At 42.8% G+C, this 21,196-nt stretch overlaps 1 protein-coding gene across 1 annotated transcript in view; it reads left to right on the top strand.

Annotated features, from left to right (window-relative positions):
• The window catches only part of ANGPT1 (angiopoietin 1), a 190,164-nt gene that overhangs the window by 106,383 nt on the left and 62,585 nt on the right, over nucleotides 1–21,196 (top strand). Inside the window, exons 2-3 of the mRNA XM_063131050.1 lie at nucleotides 7,085–7,240; nucleotides 15,474–15,595. Of these exons, the coding sequence (XP_062987120.1) occupies nucleotides 7,085–7,240; nucleotides 15,474–15,595 (278 nt within the window). The remainder of the gene's footprint in view (nucleotides 1–7,084; nucleotides 7,241–15,473; nucleotides 15,596–21,196) is intronic.

The following is a 21,196-nucleotide window of genomic DNA, read 5'->3' as shown; positions in this document are numbered from 1 at the left end:
TTCAAGCCTGTGACAGTTTTATGTCTGAAAACATTGGAGCTTTATTATAGAGCCGCTGAGTAATACCACATTGTTGAAAACCCAGATTCAATGTAATGAGTCTTTACAGAAAGCAGATCCTGCTGAATTTAATCACAAGAACATCCGTACCATTATGTAAGGAGCTTTGCAAGGTAATGTCAAGCAAATAAATAAATAAAGGTTGATATAGGGAGAGACTCATTTACCAAAGAAGAAAGGGAAGCCATAAGGAAATTGGAGAATTACTACTTCATGCAAAAGAAACCTTTTTCCTGCAGAATCAACTTTCTATGTGTTCTATGAAAACCTACCAGAAACCTCAGAGTTTCAACCAGGAGCCCTGTGGTCTCTGAGGCTGGCACCACGCCCAGTGAGCTATCATGAACAAGGGCCACTCTGGGTGCTTTAGCATATAAGGGTATAGGGGTGTACACCTAGAGACGGGGGGATCTGTCACACACTTACTTTGGGCTGACTCAGGAATGATTGAAGTTCCTTCATGCACAAAAGTTCAAAAGATCTAGGATAATCCACCCTGGGGATTTGGGAAAAAATGTCCCACCTACCCCTCCCTGTCGCTGGACAACATTTTGGTGGATCATGTCAAACGTTGGCTCATTTGAAAAAAATTACAGTTTTAAGTTGAATCTTGAATCTGAGAAAATGCTATGGCAGTGGGAGTGCACAACTGATGCGCTTAGCCGCTCCGCTCGCACCTTACCTCTTGCATAAATGGGGCCTTTCTGGCTGCCATTTACACAATGGGGAAATTACGTGATTTCCGGAAATTATGTGATTGCACACAATGGGGGCTCCGGTCAAGGGTGGGTGGGCTTGCGACGTCCACAAAAGAAGCTTGCACAGTGCTGTGAGCGGGGGCGGGTGGCAGTGGGGTGAGCATCTGACAAATCAGACCCAAGGGAGCGTGCCCTTCCGTGTCTCCCTTGAGTCTCCCTATTTCAGCTCATTCATTTTGTGCATTTGGGGTTGGAGGTTACTGCAGGCATGGGAAACTCTTCTGTGAACTTCCTTTAAGCAGACTTGCCTTAGGATCCAAGCCATCATATTTGTGTGGCTTGGATCCTAAGGGGTGTATTACTATTTTTTAATGAATTGTTGTAAACCTCTCAGAGAGCAGTTATCATTGTCATCTGCTGCTGCTGCTGCTGATTATCACCAGATGATGATAATGATAATAATAACAACCATCCTCATAGAAATGGATGAATGTAGCATTTCTTTACTATTCCCACGAGCAACTGGGATGGGGGTTGATTTTATTTTTATGGTTTTTATTTTACTGCTTATCCAGTAAGAAGTGGCTACGTTACATTTTTGCAGAGGGGCCTTTCGAATGTCAAGCGGCATAATAACACTGGTCAAGACAATATTACTGTAGGCAAAGCTGGTGAAATTTCTGAGTTAATATCTTGGTTCACCAAACAGTTCCAGTCCTTCCATTGAGCTGAAAACTTAGGTCTTGATCATCGCTGTGCATCAAATATTTGTCCTGGAGGGAGAACTCCATGTGTGCTTAAAAGATTAGTAGGAGGTGAACGTGGACAATCAAATTTGTTACAAATCTTTCTTGACCTCAGCCGATGCAATTTATCAGCATTTAACAGTCTGGCATCTGGCAGGAGACACTAGATAAAGATGAAAGGAACCATTCCTATTAATCCCATGCTGTACATTGCCCTTCTACTTTCTCCTTCAGTCCCTAAATCAAGGCACATCTGGCCCTTATTGTGTGCTGCTTACTGTTCACAGTGAAACAAGCTACTGCTGCTCAGGCATGGGAAGCTTAATTGAACATGAATGACAGTAGATGTTTAAAGTTTTGAAAACCTGGCCAAAGCTGGGCAAGAAAACTCAGAGTGCGATAACATCAAGTCAGTGGAGGACGGTGGCTCTGATTTTGGTGGAGCTGTGAATCCATACTGGGGTTTTGGCAGTAACAGCCAGAGCTCTAAAGGAGCTATCCAAGGTACTGAACACATGCACACACACACACACACACACATACTCAACCTGTACTGAGCCAGCCAGTTGGGACACCTAATTAGGCCCTACAGCTGTTTGTTGGGTTAGTGAAAGCCAGTGTGGTGAAGTGGCTAGAGTGTTAGAATGGGAGTTGGGAGATCCAAGTTCTAGTCCCCATTCGGCCATGGAAACCCACTGGGTGACTTTGGGCCAGTCACAGACTCTCCGCCCAACATACCTCACAGGGTGTTTGTTGTGGGGAGAAAATGGAGAGGAGGAGGATTATGTACGTCGCCCTGGGTTCCTTCGAGGAAAAAAAGGCAGGATGATTTTTAATTGGAATGTACATTATAAACAATATAACAGCTTTTGCTCTATCTAACTATCTACCAACACTAAAGAACAGAAAGTTACATATACACGATACCTTAGATTGCAATAATGAAAATAATATTGAGGGGTCTGTGCTGTTTTGAAAGTTAGTGCTCCAGTGTGATAGAAATAAAGTTCATTTTTAACATTATCTCGATAAAGATCTTCTTTTGCTCTTTGACAATATGCTAATTTAATTTAATTAAGATTGGTTGGCCTCCAAACATGTATGGGTTTCATTCTTGTTACAAGTTAACTTAAGCACGCATACACAAAATGATTTAAATCTCCTATGTGAACATGTTCTAAAGAGTTTACAGGTTGCACGATTATACAGGTAGCCCACAGCATGTGTCTCTAATAACTAACTGGCATGATCTTCACACAGTGTTGCTTCAAAAACATCCCGACTGCTATTAAATTCTTTCTTAAAAATGACTCCATCCTCAGGGTATTCAAATGACCCACATTCAAGGCAATAACACAGGCAGCAGTGTGTAGGGTCACATTCCCTGAGTTGATTTTAACAGGCTGCAAACTCCAAAGAAATATGATCGAAACAGCAATAGCGAAAGCAGCTCTCACATCTGCAAACACACCAGAGATCCTGGCATCTGGTCAACAATGCCTATCTGTTCTTCACTGAAGTAGTCACTCCTCTGTGTCCCTAGCCTTTTCTGTGTCCCTAGCTAAAATCCTGAAAATCTGGGGTGTGGATTAAGGAAAGTGCCTGCACATTGTAGGCAGGAACCATTAAAGAAAGAACAGTTTAGGAAAGGCATAAAGTATCTGCAGTGTCTAAATCTGCTCACAGCACCCTCCTGTAAATTACATTGACACAGTTGCAAACTAGCCATACTTTAAGAATCAACTCAAGCTAGACTTTCGTGGCTTAGCTAACACACATAAAGTACAGTACAGTACAGAACAGCAAACTTCACAAAAATTGAGGAAAACATCCATAAAACTCTAGAACTAGGTCTCTAAAATGTCTGGGAGAAAGGAAATATCTTTACCTGGCACCAAGCAGGTAATAATAGGCACTACGGAAGCCTTGGAGAGAGGCTTCCATGACCAGGGTGCCATGCCTGAGTAGACCCTGGCCATGTCTACACCAGCCAGTTATCCCTGTGTATCCAAATGATGCATAGGTGATCCCGGGGTCAACCATGGATGAGCTCTCAGTTGTCCTGGGATAGCGGGTGGTGTGGCGCTCAGTCCCAGGGTCATCCCTCCTCCCTGCGAGTAGTGGGTCTAACCAAATGGGCATAGAGTTCTGCGGGGGAAGTCCATGCCCATCGGGGGTGAAGGGGGAACATTTTCCCCATCCCTGGGATGGCTCCCGGTGGTTTCCGGTGCTGAGTTTTCAGGGGTTTGTTTTTTAAAAAGAACTTACTTTTGGCACTGGATTGCGCCAATGCAATAATGCAGTATCTCCTCTCTTTAAACAAAAACAAAAAACCCGCCACGTCAGAATGTCCCTCTTCTGTTCCGGGATGACATGCTGGTGTTTGGACCCTGGGGGATGATCCTGGAAGATGGAAAGCCTGAGATGCTCCCCTCCATCCCTGAAGGCTTGTAGGAGTAGGTTAGGCCCCTCTCTCTTGTACCCATCCACCTAGCTTCCTTTGGCAGGGGCACTTGGAGGAGGACCCAAGTGTTCAAACAAGACAACTCTTTGAATGTGTAAGATTAATTTCAATAGTTTGACTTGGTAAGCTGAGCTGTCCTCATTTACTGTCCTGAGAACACCATAAAACTTTCGCTTTATTTTTTATTTTATCTTTGTTTCCCACATGGGCTTCTGTGCTACACGGTCATTCTGGGAGCAATTATCTGATGTGACGCATCGGCATTATTTAAGAAATACAACCAAGCCCAATGCTGTTAAAATGTCATCAGCCTAATCTTATTTGGGAAAGTAGGGATTAGTTCCATCTCCCTGTCCCTGAATATCACACACCAGTTGCTCTTTTCCAGTGTGCTTCCATTGCCTGTTTTGCTCTGTTTCTAAATATGAGCTTTCCCAACTGATAGGTTCACTATGCTTATAATGTGTTTTCCATCCCCAGCTTGGGGCACTTTTGGTAGTCCCCAAGGCAACATTAGAGGCTAAGGAAAAGGTAAGAGTTCATTTCGGGGGTGGGGGTGGTGTGACTTTATTATATGGCTCATCACACAGGTTGTTGAATCAGCTGTTGTGTAAAAGTGCATTGGATGATTGATTTTTACAAGGGAAATAGTGTTGAACTTCTGTTTCCGGAATTGCAAGATTGATTCCTAAAGGTACACGCATGTGAAAAGACCATGTCACACTATTGACCAAGGGGTGGGTTGGGGAAATGGCCTTGTAGTCTCCAAAAGTCACATATCCAACAATGCTGGTGGATTAGCCCAGAATGAAAGAATGTCATTCATGAAGCTTTTATGACTTTTATTTTATGCTAGATATTTTCATGATGACATGGGTATGGGCTGCTGATCATCACTTAGTCAACAACTGCATCCTTAGTGCCTATGATGGGGTAGAAAGCCTAGAGCCCTCTGGATGTTACTGGACTACAATTCCCATCATAATCTCTGATCATTGGCCATGCTAAGTGGAGCCACTGGGAGTTGGAATCCAACAACATTCAGTAGGGCCATAGATGTCTGCAATGTATAATTGATGATACCATGTGGTGTAGTGGATACAATTTTAGACAGGCTGGGGAGATAGGTTCAAATCCTCATTTGAACCTATCTTGATTGAAATTGCATCTCGGGACCACACTGCCCAATGAAGCACTATTCCCAGCATGAACACACCCATTTACTGCCTTCACTAGGTGCCTCCTCTGAAGGCGAAAATAAAAGAGAGGGACTTCTTTGTGGTGGCCCCCCATTATGATCTCTCCAATGAGATCTCCCCAATGAGACCTGCCTGGTGCCAACATTGTTATTTTTTCAGCACCAGGTTAAGACCTCCCTCTACTCTCAAGCATTTGGCAGCATATGATAAGGTTTTAATCAGATCCTGAATTTTCTTATTGTTGATTGTTTAAAATTGCTTAGGTGTGTGTGTGTGTGTGTGTGTGTGTGTGTGAGAGAGAGAGAGAGAGAGAGAGAGAGAGAGAGAGAGAGAGGTCTGTTTATATGTAAATAGTTTTTATATTTTGTATAATACGGTATTGTTAAGGTTTGATTTTTTTTTAAACAGCCCAGACAGCTTCAACTATTGGGCAGTATAAACATGTAATAAATGGAATGAAATAAATTTAGCCATAAAACTCACTAACTGGTCTTGGTATCTATTTGACTAGCCTATGTCAAAGAGCTGCTGTGGAGATTAACTGGGATATGCTACCCTGAGATTCTTAGAGGAAAGGGAGGTTTAGAAAGATGAAACCACCCAGAGAGCTCTGGCTATGGGGGCAGTATATAAGGGTAATAAATAAATAAATAAATAAATAAATAAATAAATAAATAAATAAATAAATAACTTTTTTTATAAATTAAGCAACATATTGCAGTCAGAATCCTCTCTAAGAAGAAGCATGGTGGCAACAGCTATGATCCAGCAGTTTAGCACCATGCCTATAAACTACTAAGCCAGCCTTCCTCAACCTGGGGCACTCCAGATGTGTTGGACTGCATCTCCCAGAATGCCCCAGCCAGCTGGCTGGGGCATTCTGGGAGATGCAGTCCAACACATCTGGAGTGCCCCAGGTTGAGGAAGGCTGCACTAAGATGTCAAGTAGCTGGATGCATAGTTTGAGAGTTTCTATTGATATGTTGGGCTCATCTACACCAAGCAGGATATTCCACTATGAAAACGGTATGAACGGTATGCAAAAGGCAGGAGCCTTTATACTACTGCTTTATACTACTTTATACTGCTTTATACTTTATACTACTTTATACTGCTTTATACTACTGCTTTATAGCGGTATTGAAGTGCACTGCAGGATCTACACTACTGCTTTATGGTGGTACAGAAGTGCACTGACAACTGTTGGGGCCCAGGACACATCTACACCAAGCAGGATATAACACTGTGAAAGTGGTATGAAAGCGGTATATGGTATGTGTCAAAGGGCCCCAACAGTTGTCAGTGCACTTCAATAACGCTATAAAGCAGTAGTGTGTCTCCTGCCTTTTATATACTGCTTTCATACCGCTTTGATAGTGCAATATCCTGCTTGGTGTAGATGAGCCTTTTGATGCTTTGGCACCAGGGTATTTAAGGACTGCCTATGATCCTTCCTCATATACTGAGGTCATGAGAAGAGGCCCTGCTTTGCATAAGGCTGTCTTAGGCCATAGCTAGACCTAAGGTTTATCCCTGGATCGTCCAGGGGTCAAACCTGTTCATCTAGGTGACACACAGGGGATCCACTGCTCAGGCAGGGGTGAACCCTGGATGATCCCAGGATAAATCTTAGGTCTAGCTGTGGCCTAACTCTTCAGTTGATGCTTCTGGATTTTGCTTCTGAGCACTGTCTTCAGCTATGGTTGTGCGTCACGATATTGCTTTAATGTTTGCTATTTTATTTTGTTGCATTTTAAAATAATAATAATAATAATAATAATAATAATAATAATAATAATAATAATTCTTATGATGTTCTTGTAACTTCATTTGGAAGGCTCCTTTGGAGTAGAAAAAGCAGTATATCAATAAAATACCTTGTTGTGATTTAAACTCATCACCTTTCCTGTCCCATAGCTTGAGAACTACATTGTGGAAAACATGAAGTCAGAGATGGCCCAGCTACAGCAGAATGCTGTCCAGAACCATACAGCTACTATGCTGGAGATAGGAACCAGTCTTCTCAGCCAGACTGCAGAACAGACAAGGAAGCTCACCAATGTTGAAACGCAGGTAGGTTTCCACCATTGCATTCATCCGCAGGGATGGTGGAGAAATTAATGTGATCTCTATTTTTAAGCAAACCAGCCTCATTTCCAATTCCCAGACTAATTTGTGTGACGCAGTTATCCTGTCGGACTGTGCACTCTTCCACATTCTGGGATGCTGTTCATGTAGGGTGACCAACTGTCAGGATTTCCCTGGATTTGTCCTGGCTTTTGTTCTTTCCATGGTGTCAGGGGGGATTTTCTATAATTTTCAATAATATCCTGGAATGACACACCTTCCCCTTTAAGGCTGCAATTAGCATAGCAGGAGGGAATGACATGCTTTCTTGAGGCACATCCCCCACTCCGAGCTCCAATTGAGGTCTTAAAGGGGAAAGTGGGTCATTCGTGGACATTATAGAAAAGGCCCCAATTGGAGTGGATGGTGGTGGTGCAGAATGAAATCCTTTCCCCTCCTCCACTCCAGTCGGGTTCTTTAAGGTGGTGGGGGAATAACGTACTTTCTGCAGGACTCAGAAAGCTGCTTCCCCCCACACACACTAGGTGTCCTCTTTTTTGGTTTCCCAAATAGGGTCACCCTAGTTCATGGCTCAAAAATTGTGTACAAGGATGTGTAAATTAGGGAACATTTGTTACAAAAAGGAATCAGAATTGAAGGAAATTGAATACTTAATGTGCATGGGGCAATTGTGTACAAAAATAAATGTGAAGCGTCTACAATCAGTCAGCTTTGCAGACTGAGGCAGAAATTGGATGGATACAGGCAAAACTGCACCCTTAAATCAGAATCAGATCAAAATGACTCCGATCGAAAAAGCAACATCAGCCAAGCTAGAAGCACTTTGTAGTTTATCTAGCTTAAGGGTCACTATGGTCTTACTGAGTATTTTCAGAATTTAATATAAACTCCACTGCAACAGGTTTTTACAGCATTGAGATTCCAGACTACACTTTCTGCTTGGCTGCAGGGTAAGTATCATCAAATCCCCACAAGCCAATGGTTTTGTTTTTTGTGATGCAAGAAAAATAGAGGATATTGTTCACTAGGTTTTCTACTGACCTACTTATAGAGATCCCAGGGAAAAATCCTTGAAATCTTTGTTAAACCATTGGGATTGTTTTCCTAATATTTTTAAACTTTGTGTGCTATTGCTAGAAGATTTGTGTGGTTGTTCCTCCCGCCCTACCTGGCCCTTGCTTAGGATAGATGGAGGGCTCCAAAGCATCTGTTCTGTTAGAAATTGACTGATTCGTCCATCCCTACTCACCAAGCCATGAACTATAAAAAGACATTTTCCTCTTCTTTTGCTTTTTCTGACTCATCTCCTCACATTGTGCTACTTAACATTTTTGTCCAATAAAAGTACACACACAGAAACACACACACGCACACACACACACTGCTTGGTTGGTGGCAATGGTTCCTGTTAAGTCTTTTACTCTGAGCCAAATGGGAGTTGCGTGGTAGATTTTACTCCATATGTGTTATGTCAGGCTGGACTAGCCAAGAAAGTGAGCAGCTGCTGACTTCAAAGAAACAGCCCAGCTATGAAAAGTGAGCAACAGGAGCGTCAAGCTAGATAGTTGTGTTTTAAAGTTCTTATTATGCTTTTGATACACACAATCTATTGCCACATTGTGCTAGCTTGGGTTGCTTACAGTTGCAGTCACTGTAATGCACTGCTCCTGTGGTGTGTTTGCATCTTGAAGACAACGTAGCACACAGCCCACATGTGCTCAAAGGTAACTGAAAACATATTCTCAGTGAAGTAGTAAACCTGTAACAAGGCAATCCTATTTCAGGCTAAAAGTGGAGGCTGCTTGACTGAATGCTGCTCTGTTGTTGTTGTTGTTGTTGTTGTTGTTGTTGTTGTTTTAAAATGCAGTGCGCATAAAAAATCAACACCACTAGGAAAAGGGGGAGCTAGAATCCTTATTCCTAGGGATGGGTGGGTTTCCCCCCATTACGTTCCTTATTGTTCCATTGATCCGTTAACCCATCTGTGATTCTGCTTGAATCAGGAAAAGATTCTAAAATTAATTTCTGAATAGGAGTAGTTTTCTATGTATCCTATTTTCTAAAGGAAGGGCTTCTGTTTGAAGGGCTGCCCGGTCAAAGTCCTATTTAAAGATAAAGAACCCTAAGAAGACTGATAATAAAGACTGATCTATTCCGGCAGGCCTATCCAGTGAAATTTTAGAATGCTTTTAGGATGTTTTAATCATGTATGCTATGTTTTTAATCAGTTTTTAATGTGTTTTATATTCACTGTTGTTCCCCGCCTCGATCCAAGTGGAGAGGAGGATAAGAAATAAATTATTATTATTATTATTATTATTATTATTATTATTATTATTGAGAGTAAGACACACACAGGGTGCACATTCATGCATACAACAAACACAGAGAAGGGGATATTCCCAACACTTTTGAGATTGGCCCTCCACCCCCTCTCCTATAAATGCTAATTTACAGTGATGCCCTGGGCACTTTTTCCAAATGCCAGATGTGCTCATGGATCCAAAAGGGTTGGAGACCTCCTGTTTTCAATTGTTTCATGTTTAAATTGTTTTCATTCATATCAATGTGGTACCACTACCAAAGTCTGTGTTGCTTTTGCTTTTTTGTTTTTCCTTGTTTGAAGGAGGTGAGAGGAGGTGAGATAACCTAGGGACTTCCGGTTCCAAAGAAAAGACCTATTTCTTTCTGTAGAAAGGGAGAAATAACTTCCCAAGGACAGCTTCTGATATATGTCCATTGGCCCTAACTCACTGAGAGCCCTTTGATTTCTGTTTGTTCTTCAATTATATCTACCATTTCACAAGTCATAATTCTCCACCGCCCTTTCTTCTTTCCCTTGCTCCTTTGAGCATATGGGATCTAGCAGTTGCTGTCTGTTTAAAGCAAATGCATTTGGGTGTGCCATCATTACATTGGCCGGTTAGCTGTACCAGTAGAGTATTTGAGATGGACCATATTTTGTCCGTTCTTCAAGCCTTGAACCATGTTTACAGTATCCGTTCCCAAAATAATGACTTAAATGCATATCAACATATAGAGTAACGAGATCGGTTACACAAGAAAGAGCAATTAATTTAGTCTAGCCAGAGATAATATACACATGGTGCTGACAGTATAATCTTACACAAGCTCTCAACTTCTTCGTTTTCCATAGGAGGGCTAATAAAAGTTCCACAGAAGATTACCATAGCTTGAAGGTAATGGAATATCAGTGGAAATCTCTGGAAATCTTATATTTTTGGACTTATGTCATAACAGAATAGAGGCTACACACTATATATTTGCAGTGCATTAAAAGAAAGTAAGAACACCAAGGTGAACCACCCATTGTCATTGCTAAACAAGGGCCTGTTCTGACATTACGGGAGTGGCATGGTTGCTGGTCTCCCATGGCATAATCCTGGAATCATGGTACTCAATTGAACAGGCTATTAATTTCATTACTACACAGGGGGTCTCCCACTGTCTGATGGCAAGATTAGATGTTATGCTTGATGTGGGGGCTGCCACCAAAAATGGAGACCCTGTCTCAAGTTTCTCCCCCCTTTTTTATGTTTAGTTACATTACACCTACTATTGGATGATGTGAGGTGGGCAAAATACATTACGGGATAATGTCACAAGATGGTAAAGGTATGTTTTTCAAACATTTCCCTGTTTCCAGTGCAACTAAAGTGCCAGCTCTCCTCTTACAGATTATACATGAGCTACCCAGAATAAAGATTTTTCACAGCTTGAGCCACAAGAAAGAATTTGTGGGTTTAAAGCAGGGTTTGGGGATGTTGGAAAAATCCACAATGGAATAAGATGAGTTCAGATTTCTATGAATCTGATGCACAGTTTACGCTGCAGATTGGCTTTTCCTGAATCCCATGGATTCCACACACTCTTCGTAGAAAAAAAAAATAGTCATAGAAAAATATGTAAAATAAATAAATAAAAATTCACATTTACCCCACAGGCTAAAGTATGAAAATGTGCATTCATGAGGGATGTGTGGGTGCGTTTTCTCAAGTGCAAATTTGCACAAATTTGGGAAATTAGAAAAAAAAATCGTGTTCTGCCAATGAACGGATGACAGGACAAAAGCAACCTGATAATCTGCGACATTAGGCTGACAGGTATTACCCAAATTAGGCTGATAGGTATTACCCCGAGGACCTTCTCTGCTGCTGCTCCCAGACTGTGGAATGGCCTGCCGGAGGAGATTCATCAATTTAACAGCCTTTTAGCATTTAAGAAAGCTATAAAGACTGAACTCTTCCAGCAAGTCTATCCAGTGGAATTTTAGGATGCTTTTAGGATGCTTTTAGGATGTTTTTAGGATGTTTTAACAATGTGTACTATGTTTTTAATCAGTTTTATGTATTTTATACTTAACTGCTGTTCCCTGCCTCAATCCAAATGAAGAGGCGGGTAATAAATATTATTATTATTATTATTATTATTATTATTATTATTATTATTATTATTATTATTATTCCTAGCAGGGATGCAGAACCTCAGGGCAGAGAGTGACCCTCCTGGGAACCCAGTCCAGCCTTCCAGGGATTCCCAGATAGTTGGGCAGCTTCCCAGCTTTTGCACAGTTTTCCCTAATCTAAAACAATGAAATGCCTCTCCTAAGGTGTAGTTACTGGCAGTAAGAGCTCTAAGTGCATGCTAGCATTTTCTTGGTGTTTTGGTCCTGCCCCTTTTGCCCCCACCTCTTTTATTTGTTTATTTATTTATTCCATTCCATTCCAATATCACCCAACAGCTGAAACCACAATAATCAAATATAAATATGGAATGTGAAAACCACAATATAAAAGTACAACTAGAATAAAACTGAGAAGCAATGCACAGGTTTAAAATACAAAATTAAAATAAAGTTTTTTAGCAGCACAACTAAAAGACTAAGATGCCAAAACACTAAAACACTGGGCGGGAGGGAAGGTCTTTACCTGGCGCCAAAAGGAGTACAAAGTAGATGTCAGACGAACTTTTTTTAGGGAATTCATTCCACAGCAGAAATACATTTTAAAAACACCTTTGCCCCACCCCCTTTCCCTCCACCACGTTTGCCTTTGACCCTGCCCACCACTGTAACATGGACCCAGGTATCTTTTCCAAAATGGAATTTGGTCCTTGGGCTGGAAGATGTCCCCCCTCCGTTTGAAAGTGCTTTGGGGCTTTAAATCATGTTGGCTCCTGGGGGCTGCCTTCATGGTGTGGAGATGGTGCTGTATTCCCCTAAACCCCACAGTTTTGCTTTGGGTAATCCCCATGCCAAGGAGGGAATTTGGGGTTTCTGGTGGTCATCCGGGTAGTGGAGCCACCCTCGCCCTCTTCCTGGCTTCAGGTGACCAATTGCCAGTTGCCATCCACCAGGACGGCCCCCCAGATCGGCCCCAGAGTGTGCTCAGACAGCGGAAAAGCAGGGCTGAATGCGCTCCCACCGAAAAAGTCAGGCTAAGTACCTTTTTACTGTGCAGCTTTGTGGTAAAGCCCCACGGTGGCTGCGAATCTGCGGCTGCGTCAGTCTGTATTTTGACAAGGGTGTCCCATGGCTGCCACATGAATTCTCCAGAGCCTGATTTTTCCCACATCCTAGTAAACCTTTTAAGACATGAATAAGAAGGCTTGGCTGGAAAGTGAAGTAAATAAGCCTTTTGCTCCCTGTCACCATACACATTGCAGTTTTAGGTGAAGATGTTTTAAGAGTACACTTAATGTAAAATGAGAATGCAACCAACACGGATTTGGAAATGCATATATTATGCAGTCTATCTCTTAGGACATCTAATGAGCTTTGGCATTTGTTTGTGATGGGGTCCTCATGCTGTCATTTTCTTCACAAGTATTCTGGGTGAGTTTTTTTGGGTCATGCTGCAACAAGACCATGTTCAGGCTGAAAGTGACTGAGATTATAGAAACAGAGAGGAGGAATGTAGACTTACTCCCATGGAGGTACATATTATCTAAGGCTATGAGACTGCTATAAATAAACCTAGACCAAACATAGCAAAAGAGATACCATGGGATATATTAGAAATTCTGTTTACAGAGCAGGAGCGAGGGAACAGGTTGCCTTGTGTTTCGATTTAAATTACCTTGGCAAGCTTCTTAGATAAGCGCTCTTTGTAAAAGAAGAATGGAAACCCTGTGCTTTTTGCCATAGCAACTGAAATCAAGGTACAGGTTGGCGTTTCTCTGTTTTTCAGTGCTTCTGTAGGCTGCTGCCTAAATTGTATTTCTCACTTGTAGGGATTGATATGTCAAGCTAATTCTGGTCCATCTCACCACAGGTTTCAGTAGTCCATGCTCTGATAACCTCCAAGATAGATTATAAAATTCACTCTCCATGGGGCTGCCCTTGAAGAAGGTTCAGAAGGTTCAGCTTGTGCAAAATGTGGTGTCCAGATGGATAATAGGAACCAGAGAGTCTGAACATATAATACTGCCTGCCTGTATGTTTCCAAGCCCGATTCAAGGTTATGACCTTTAAAGACTCACAAGGCACAGGGCCACAGGAACTGATGGAACACCTCTCCCAACATGAACTTATGGGTACTCTATGCTCATTGTCTAAAGCCTTCTTCCAGGGCCAGATCTACATCAAGCAGGATATAGGACTTTGAAAGCAGTTCGAAAATGGTATATGAAATGTGTCATTGGCCTCAACAGTTGTCAATACTGTTACAAATCATTATAAAGCAGTAGTGTAGATCCTGCCCAGGTGTCTCCTCCAAGGGAGGTTGGGAAAGTGGCACAGAGGACAGTGCCTTTTTAGTGGCGGCCCCTCAATTATGGAATGCATTCCTCAGAAGGCCCACCTGGCGCCAACATGGTTATCTTTTTGACGCCAGGTTAAGACTTTCCTCTACTCCCAGGCATTTGACAGCATATGTTATTTTTTTTAATCAGGTCATGGAATATTGTTTGGATCTGTGTATGTGTGTCTGATGTCTGGTTATATGTTTGTAGCTAAAACTGATTTTGATTTTATGCACAATATTATATTTTTAAAGGTTTTTTTAATCTTTGTTAGCTGCCCAAAGATCTTTGCCTACTGAGTAGTATAGAGTAGGGATGGGCTATCTCTGCACCTCATAGGCGCTCACCCCCTGCTCCAACGAGCCAGGCCACAAGAGCCCCTGCCAAGCAGTCATGAGCCCACTGAGTCCTTGGCAACCACCCACCCTTTTCTTCTCTCTGCACTAGTGGTGGCAACCACCTGCCATTAGCATGGAGGGGGGGTAAATGCACACTTTCCAGAGGCTCTGGAAAGCATGCGTCCCCTCCTGTGCCAATGGGGGGCCTTAAAGACCCTATTAATGCAAGGGTGCCTTTGTGTTAAGAAGGCCTTTAAGGCCCCCATTGGGTTCGAGGGCTGGGAAGTGTGCTTCCCGGAGCCTCTGGAAAGTGTGCAGTTCCCCTGGACACATAACTCCTCTCCTCGCTTCCCCCATGCTGCTCCAATCAGGGCCTTAAAGGCTCTCTTAATTCAGCCTTGTGTTAAGAGGGCCATTAGTATGCCCAGGGGAATTGCACACTTTCTGGAGGCTCCAGAAAGTGCACTTTCCCAGGGTGGACTCCCACCTGAGCACTTGTAGGCCCTTGCAAGCACTCAGGGGACGGGTCCATGCTTGCACCAGGCACACCAACTGGGTCTGGGGGGGCGGATGCTGGGGTGTGTGTGTCCATTGGCCTCCTACACCCAGTCAGTTGCTTGCAGCAACCCTAGTATAGAAATGTTAATTTTGCACGCATTCATTCAAAAGTAGGGATGGACCAATCAGTCAACTGCAATCTTGTTGTGGTTCTAATTTTTCCACCATTAAGCGCATTCCAGAACAAGTCGGCTTTGCAAGCTTTCCCCCCCCCTACTCAGAAATGTGTATGCATTTCCAGATGCATGTTTCAAAAACATACATTGTTTGAAATGTTCCCATTATTTTTGCACATGTTTCAATTATATACTATTTTTCTTCCTCAAACTTATTCCAAGTCTTAGAAGTGTATGGATGTCATCAGGAAAATGCATTCCATTGCACGTTTAGTCTCTAGAACTGTGAATTAAAATGCAAACCCAACGAATTTCTCACCCATTCCTATTCATAAGACTGTTCCATCCTATTTACACATTTATCTGCACACACAAAACACACACACACACACAAATCATATTTATTGCAAGATCTAATTATGATTTGTTGTTTGTCTTGTTCAGGTACTAAATCAGACATCCCGACTAGAAATTCAGCTACTGGAAAATTCATTGTCTACGTACAAGCTGGAGAAACAACTGCTCCAACAGACGCATGAGATCTTGAAAATCCATGAGAAAAACAGGTGAGTGCAAAATTCTCAGATCATTAAATGTCTGCTGAATCCACCGCTGCTGTCAACTTTTGACTACCACTCTTTAAAGCAAGGAAGGAAGAACTGCGGCTGGATGAACATGCAGTGTTCACGCTTGTCGAGATTCTCCAAATTCTTACTCAAAGCTTGTTCTACCTCATTTGTGTTACCAAACCTGAACGTCATTTTCTTTTTAAAGTGCACATTTTTTCCCATTTAAAAAATATGCATTTTTAGACATGCACATTTTTCCTGACTTTTGAGTTGTCAAAAGTGTTATAAACCGTTTTAAAGCAGTAGTGTAGATCCTGCCATGATCTCCCAGTGATGGACATCCATACAGCTGTACTGAACATTGGGAGCTTGTTTCGCAGGTTGTTGGATTATTGCTTTAGTGTACTTATTCACTATTAATTTTTTTTTTTTAGTTATATACCACTTTATTTGGGGATTTCCTGCTCAGCAAGTTGTTCAATCAGCCCCAACCTGATTGAATAGCCAGTGTGGTGTAGTGGTTAGAGTGTCGGACTGGGAGTCAGGAGATCCAGGTTCTAGTCCCCACTCGGCCATGGAAACCCACTGGGTGACTTTGGGCCAGTCACAGACTCTCAGCCCAACCCACCTCACAGGGTTGTTGTTATGAGGATAAAGTGGAGAGGAGGAGGATTATGCACGCCACCTTGAGTTCCTTGCAGGAAAAAAGGTGGGATATAAATGCAATAACAAATAAATAAATAAATCGGACCAGTGCCTTCCTCTTCCCTGTACTGCTTGGGTTTGCCCCTTTCCGCCCTTATCGGACTTGAGGTGGCAATTTCACGCACCCACACTATTGTTTTCAATACTGAGGGGGTTGTGCATGCTCAAGCTTTGAGAGTAAATTTGAACAAGTGCTACAATTTGCATACCTGGGAAGCCTCCCAACTTTGTCTGCGGGTGGTCCCATTTCACTGCCCAAACAGTCAGCACAAGACCACCAAGGTTGTTGCTAGCTGGAATGATGTACAAACCCATCCAGGAGTATTGGATATATGACTCAACAGACATTTGACCACTGTGGTAGGTTGTTGTTGTTTATTCGTTCAGTCGCTTCCGACTCTTTGTGACTTCATGGACCAGCCCACGCCAGAGCTTTCTGTCGGCCGTTGCCACCCCTAACTTCCCCAAGGTCAAGTCTGTCACCTCCAGAATATCATCCATCCATCTTGCCCTTGGGCGGCCCCTCTTTCTTTTGCCTTCCACTTTCCCTAGCATCAGCATCTTCTCCAGGGTATCCTGTCTTCTCATTATGTGGCCAAAGTACTTCAGTTTTGCCTTTAATACCATTCCCTCAAGTGAGCAGTCTGGCTTTATTTCCTGGAGTATGGACTGGTTTGATCTTCTTGCAGTCCAAGGCACTCTCAGAATTTTCCTCCAACACCACAGTTCAAAAGCATCTATCTTCCTTCGCTCAGCTTTCCTTATGGTCCAGCTCTCGTAGCCATAGGTTACTATGGGGAATACCATTGCTTTAACTATGCGGACCTTTGTTGTCAGTGTGGTGTCTCTGCTCTTAACTATTTTATCAAGATTTGTCATTGCTCTCCTCCCAAGAAGTAAACGTCTTCTGATTTCCTGGCTGCAGTCAGCGTCTGCAGTAATCTTTACACCCAGAAATACAACGTCTGTCACTGCCTCCACGTTTTCTCCCTCTATTTGCCAGTTATCAATCAAGCTGGTTGCCATAATCTTGGTTTTTTTGAGGTTTAACTGCAACCTGGCTTTTGCACTTTCTTCTTTCACCTTTGTCATAAGGCTCCTCAGTTCCTCCTCGCTTTCAGCCATCAAAGTGGTGTCATCTGCATATCTGACATTGTTAATGTTTCTTCCTGCGATTTTAACTCCAGCCTTGGATTCGTCAAGCCCAGCACATCGCATGATGTGTTCTGCATACAAGTTGAATAGGTAAGGTGAGAGTATACAACCCTGCCATACTCCTTTCCCAATCTTAAACCAGTCCATTGTTCCATGGTCTGGTCTTACCATTGCTACTTGTTCGTTATACAGATTCCTCAGGAGGCAGACAAGATGACTTGGTATCCCCATACCACCAAGAACTTGCCACAGTTTGTTATGATCCACACAGTCTGTTCTTATTTTCTTATGAAAGAGATTGTTCCATGTAAAGGCAAGGTTACATAAGAAAGGGACAAAGAGAAAAATGAAATTAGATATTATTAGATATTGTTATGCCTCACAAATCCATCCCAATGACTCCCATGGACTAATGCTGCCCTGGACTGTTTTCTTTACATTGTTTGAAAGTACTCCATTCCCATTTCTTGAATAACTTCTCCACTCCCACTGCCAAACACGTACAATGCTCAAATATCCCCAAAGGATCCAGGAACAATTTCATTCTTCAAAAACAGAGAGCAAGCTTCAACTCATTTTGCATGGATTCAGGAGCACTTTTAACAAGCCATTCAAACAATGGATCTTTCCATCTCTGCAGGAGCTTTCTATCCATTGGTTGGTCTCAGGACATGATTATTAAATACTATGTTATCTCATTGCACTCATCTTGTAATTAATTTGGCCATCTGAAGATCACCCCTAGGTGATCTTCCATATGTCACTACAGCAGAAAAAGAGCCACTGTGAACTTCCCATTCTGTTGCAATCATGTTTGAAACTGAGCTCTCTGCAAATGGCTTCTTGAAATTTTCCACCCTATTTTTTGACAGAGCAATTGGGGGAGTATTTCACCAAATATCTGCAGGGGGGGGAGAAATGCTCCAATGATTCCATCTTTAGCAAGAGCAGTAGCATAGCAGCAGCAGCAGCAGCAGCTGCTGCTGCTGCTTCTTCTTCTTCTCCTCCTCCTCCTCCTCCTCCTCCTCTTCCTCGTCCTCCTCCTCTTCTTCCTCCTCCTCTTCCTCCTCCTTTTGCTGCTGCTAAAAGTAGAGGTGGGTGATCTCGCCTGTGCTCACTTCGGCGGGTGCTTGCCCTGACACTGCCAACCCCTGCTCGCCGGGCCGCACGGGCCTCTTCTGAGATTTGGCTTGGCGTGTGCTCTGCAGCCACCTGCCCACACTCCAAAATCATGCACATCCCCCTCCTGCATCAATGGCAGCCACCACTGACGCAAGGAAAGAAAGTGCACAATTTCGGCACGTGGGCAGGGAGCTGCAGAGCACTCACTGGGGTCTTACAAATGCTCGGGCAGGTGTCTACGGTTATGCCAGGAGTGCCTGACTGGGTCCGGGGGCCTGGACATGGGAGGAGTCCACCAGACTCATGGCCCCTATTTTGCATCCTCCACAACGACCAGACTTAGCATTATTTGGGGGCTTTGGCAGGGCGGGCGGCAGATATAGCAACCATCACAAAAATGTGGTGGAGAATATTCAGAGAAAATTCTGCATAGTGGCCTTTTGCCAAGGGAACAAGTTGGAGGGGATGACAACAGGCATTTTTGGAGGAAAAAATGTTTTTTTAAAAAAGAAATTTCAGCGCAGCTCGAATTTAAAATCCCAGAACCATATAGGCGGATTAAATAGTGTAGGTACTTCTGATTGTCACCCAGCTGGGAAGGAGAATACTGAGTGGGAAGTCTCCCTGCAGTTGGCTCCAACCATGTGGTTCTAAGCATTCAGCCACTCCTGCAGTGCATGTGAAGAAACTATGGAAGGGTCGTCCCTGGCTCATGGTAGTAGTGTATGAAGGGACCTTTGGTTCTACCTGAATGCAGCCTTTGTGATAAGACAAAACAAGGAGCAGAAATCATGAGCTGAAATCTAGCCCCCTTTTAGCTAAAGTGCTCTCTCAAGTTTAGCTCCCATATTATTGAATTACCTGCAAAACCATTACAAAGCTTCAGTGTCAAAGTGGGAATGTGTGTGGCTTTTGAACCCGCTGACCTACTGGTTGTATTATTGACCTGCCAATTATCGGCTTAGGCATTTATTTAACATGTCCCCAAAAGGCTAGATTCACATAGGAGATCTCTGGTGTGCTTAATACTTTGGACTTATTTATGTATCTTAACAATGTGCCGTGGTGTTAAGATGTGTGTGGCAGTAAATAAACATGGCCTGCCTTGACCCATCTGCACCAACATTGCCATGCACACTGACACAGCCTCTAATTTGATGGAATAGCCTGGGCTTCTATACAGAAAGAAGGGAAGTACTGAAAAAGCAACTTATCTGTATGCTGCAATTAAGTGTGTGTGTGGGGGTAATAGAATCAGTTTGTTCAAGAGAGAAGAATAGAGCATGGTCCATTAAGAAAATTGGCAAGGGTAGAGGGGCTGGAGAGACCACCCTTTCTGGGTTTAGCTCTCACAAATGAAAACATCTGGTTTTAGATGCCATTACGGAAGCAGGATGGTATTTTCATTAAGCTATTGAACTGGAACAACTGGATTAACATACTCGGCTACTCAAAAGCTTCCCTGTTGACCACAGACAAAGCAATCTAGACTGTAACCCATAAGCTGGTTAAACTGGAAAAAAATGGACATTGATTGGGCTGTTCCCAGGGTATGACATTGTCCCCATCCAAATTCTACCCAGATTTTGAGGTCCTGAACAACCTGATCCTATTTCCAGAGTGGCGCTGCTGCATTAGCAGTCCACCATATTTCCATTAAAAATAAAAATCCAGGCTTTGTTCGAGCCCATCCACAGGCAGAGTTTGATGCAGTTTTCAATTAACAGCTTTCCCTTTTGCATCTTACCAATGTACACCAGTGCCTAGGAGCACAGATTAAATTACAACGCAAAAAGGAATATTACAGTGATTGAACAATCACGTCACACTTCTTTTGTACAAACACATCACATTTTTCTTCTTTTCTGGTGCTGTGATTTCATTGGTGGGCATGCATTTCACACATACAAAATGCATACAGGATGCTCACGTGTGCAGTTTTCTACTCCCAGATGGTGCACACCCAGGTATAGGTAGGATTTTCATTCAGTTTGTTTTTTGAAAAGTATTTAACAAAATTCATAATTTTCTTCATAATAATCCAAATGGAAAGAACTCGAGATTTTAAAAATTCAGACATGGCAGAAAACAACAGATGGGGATGAATGAATCTTTCACTTTTGCTTTCTTCCACGTTCCATTTTTTAAAAAATCATAAATTGTTTCCATCCCGGATAAGAAAAGAAATGGAAATGAACTCACCTGTACTGGCCAAATTCTATTAATACAGCTAATCCCAACATGGAGACGACCAAATTGTACCTGCCTGCCACAAAGCTTTTAAAGATGAGGAGCCTGTCAGAATAAAGAGGTGACAAGTGTAATTCAATGCTAACATTTTGCCTGTTCACGCAACATGCTAAGCCATGGTTAGGCCACTGACCCTTTTGCAGTAAATGGTTACTGAGCATGTTTAAACCGTGGTTATGTAGCTACTATCGTAGAATCATAGAATAGCAGAATTAGAAGGGGCCTACAAGGCCATCGAGTCCAACCCCCTGCTCAGTGCAGGAATCCACCCTAAAGCACCCTAAAGCATACCTGACAGATGCTTGTCCAGCTGCCTCTTGAATGCCTCTAGTGTGGGAGAGCCCACAACCTCCCTAGGTAACTGAT

The sequence above is a fragment of the Elgaria multicarinata genome, chromosome 7, assembly GCF_023053635.1.
Source record: "Elgaria multicarinata webbii isolate HBS135686 ecotype San Diego chromosome 7, rElgMul1.1.pri, whole genome shotgun sequence".
Classification (NCBI taxonomy): domain Eukaryota; kingdom Metazoa; phylum Chordata; class Lepidosauria; order Squamata; family Anguidae; genus Elgaria; species Elgaria multicarinata.
Note: the sequence above shows the minus strand (reverse complement) of the source record. Positions and strands in the feature narration are given on the sequence as shown.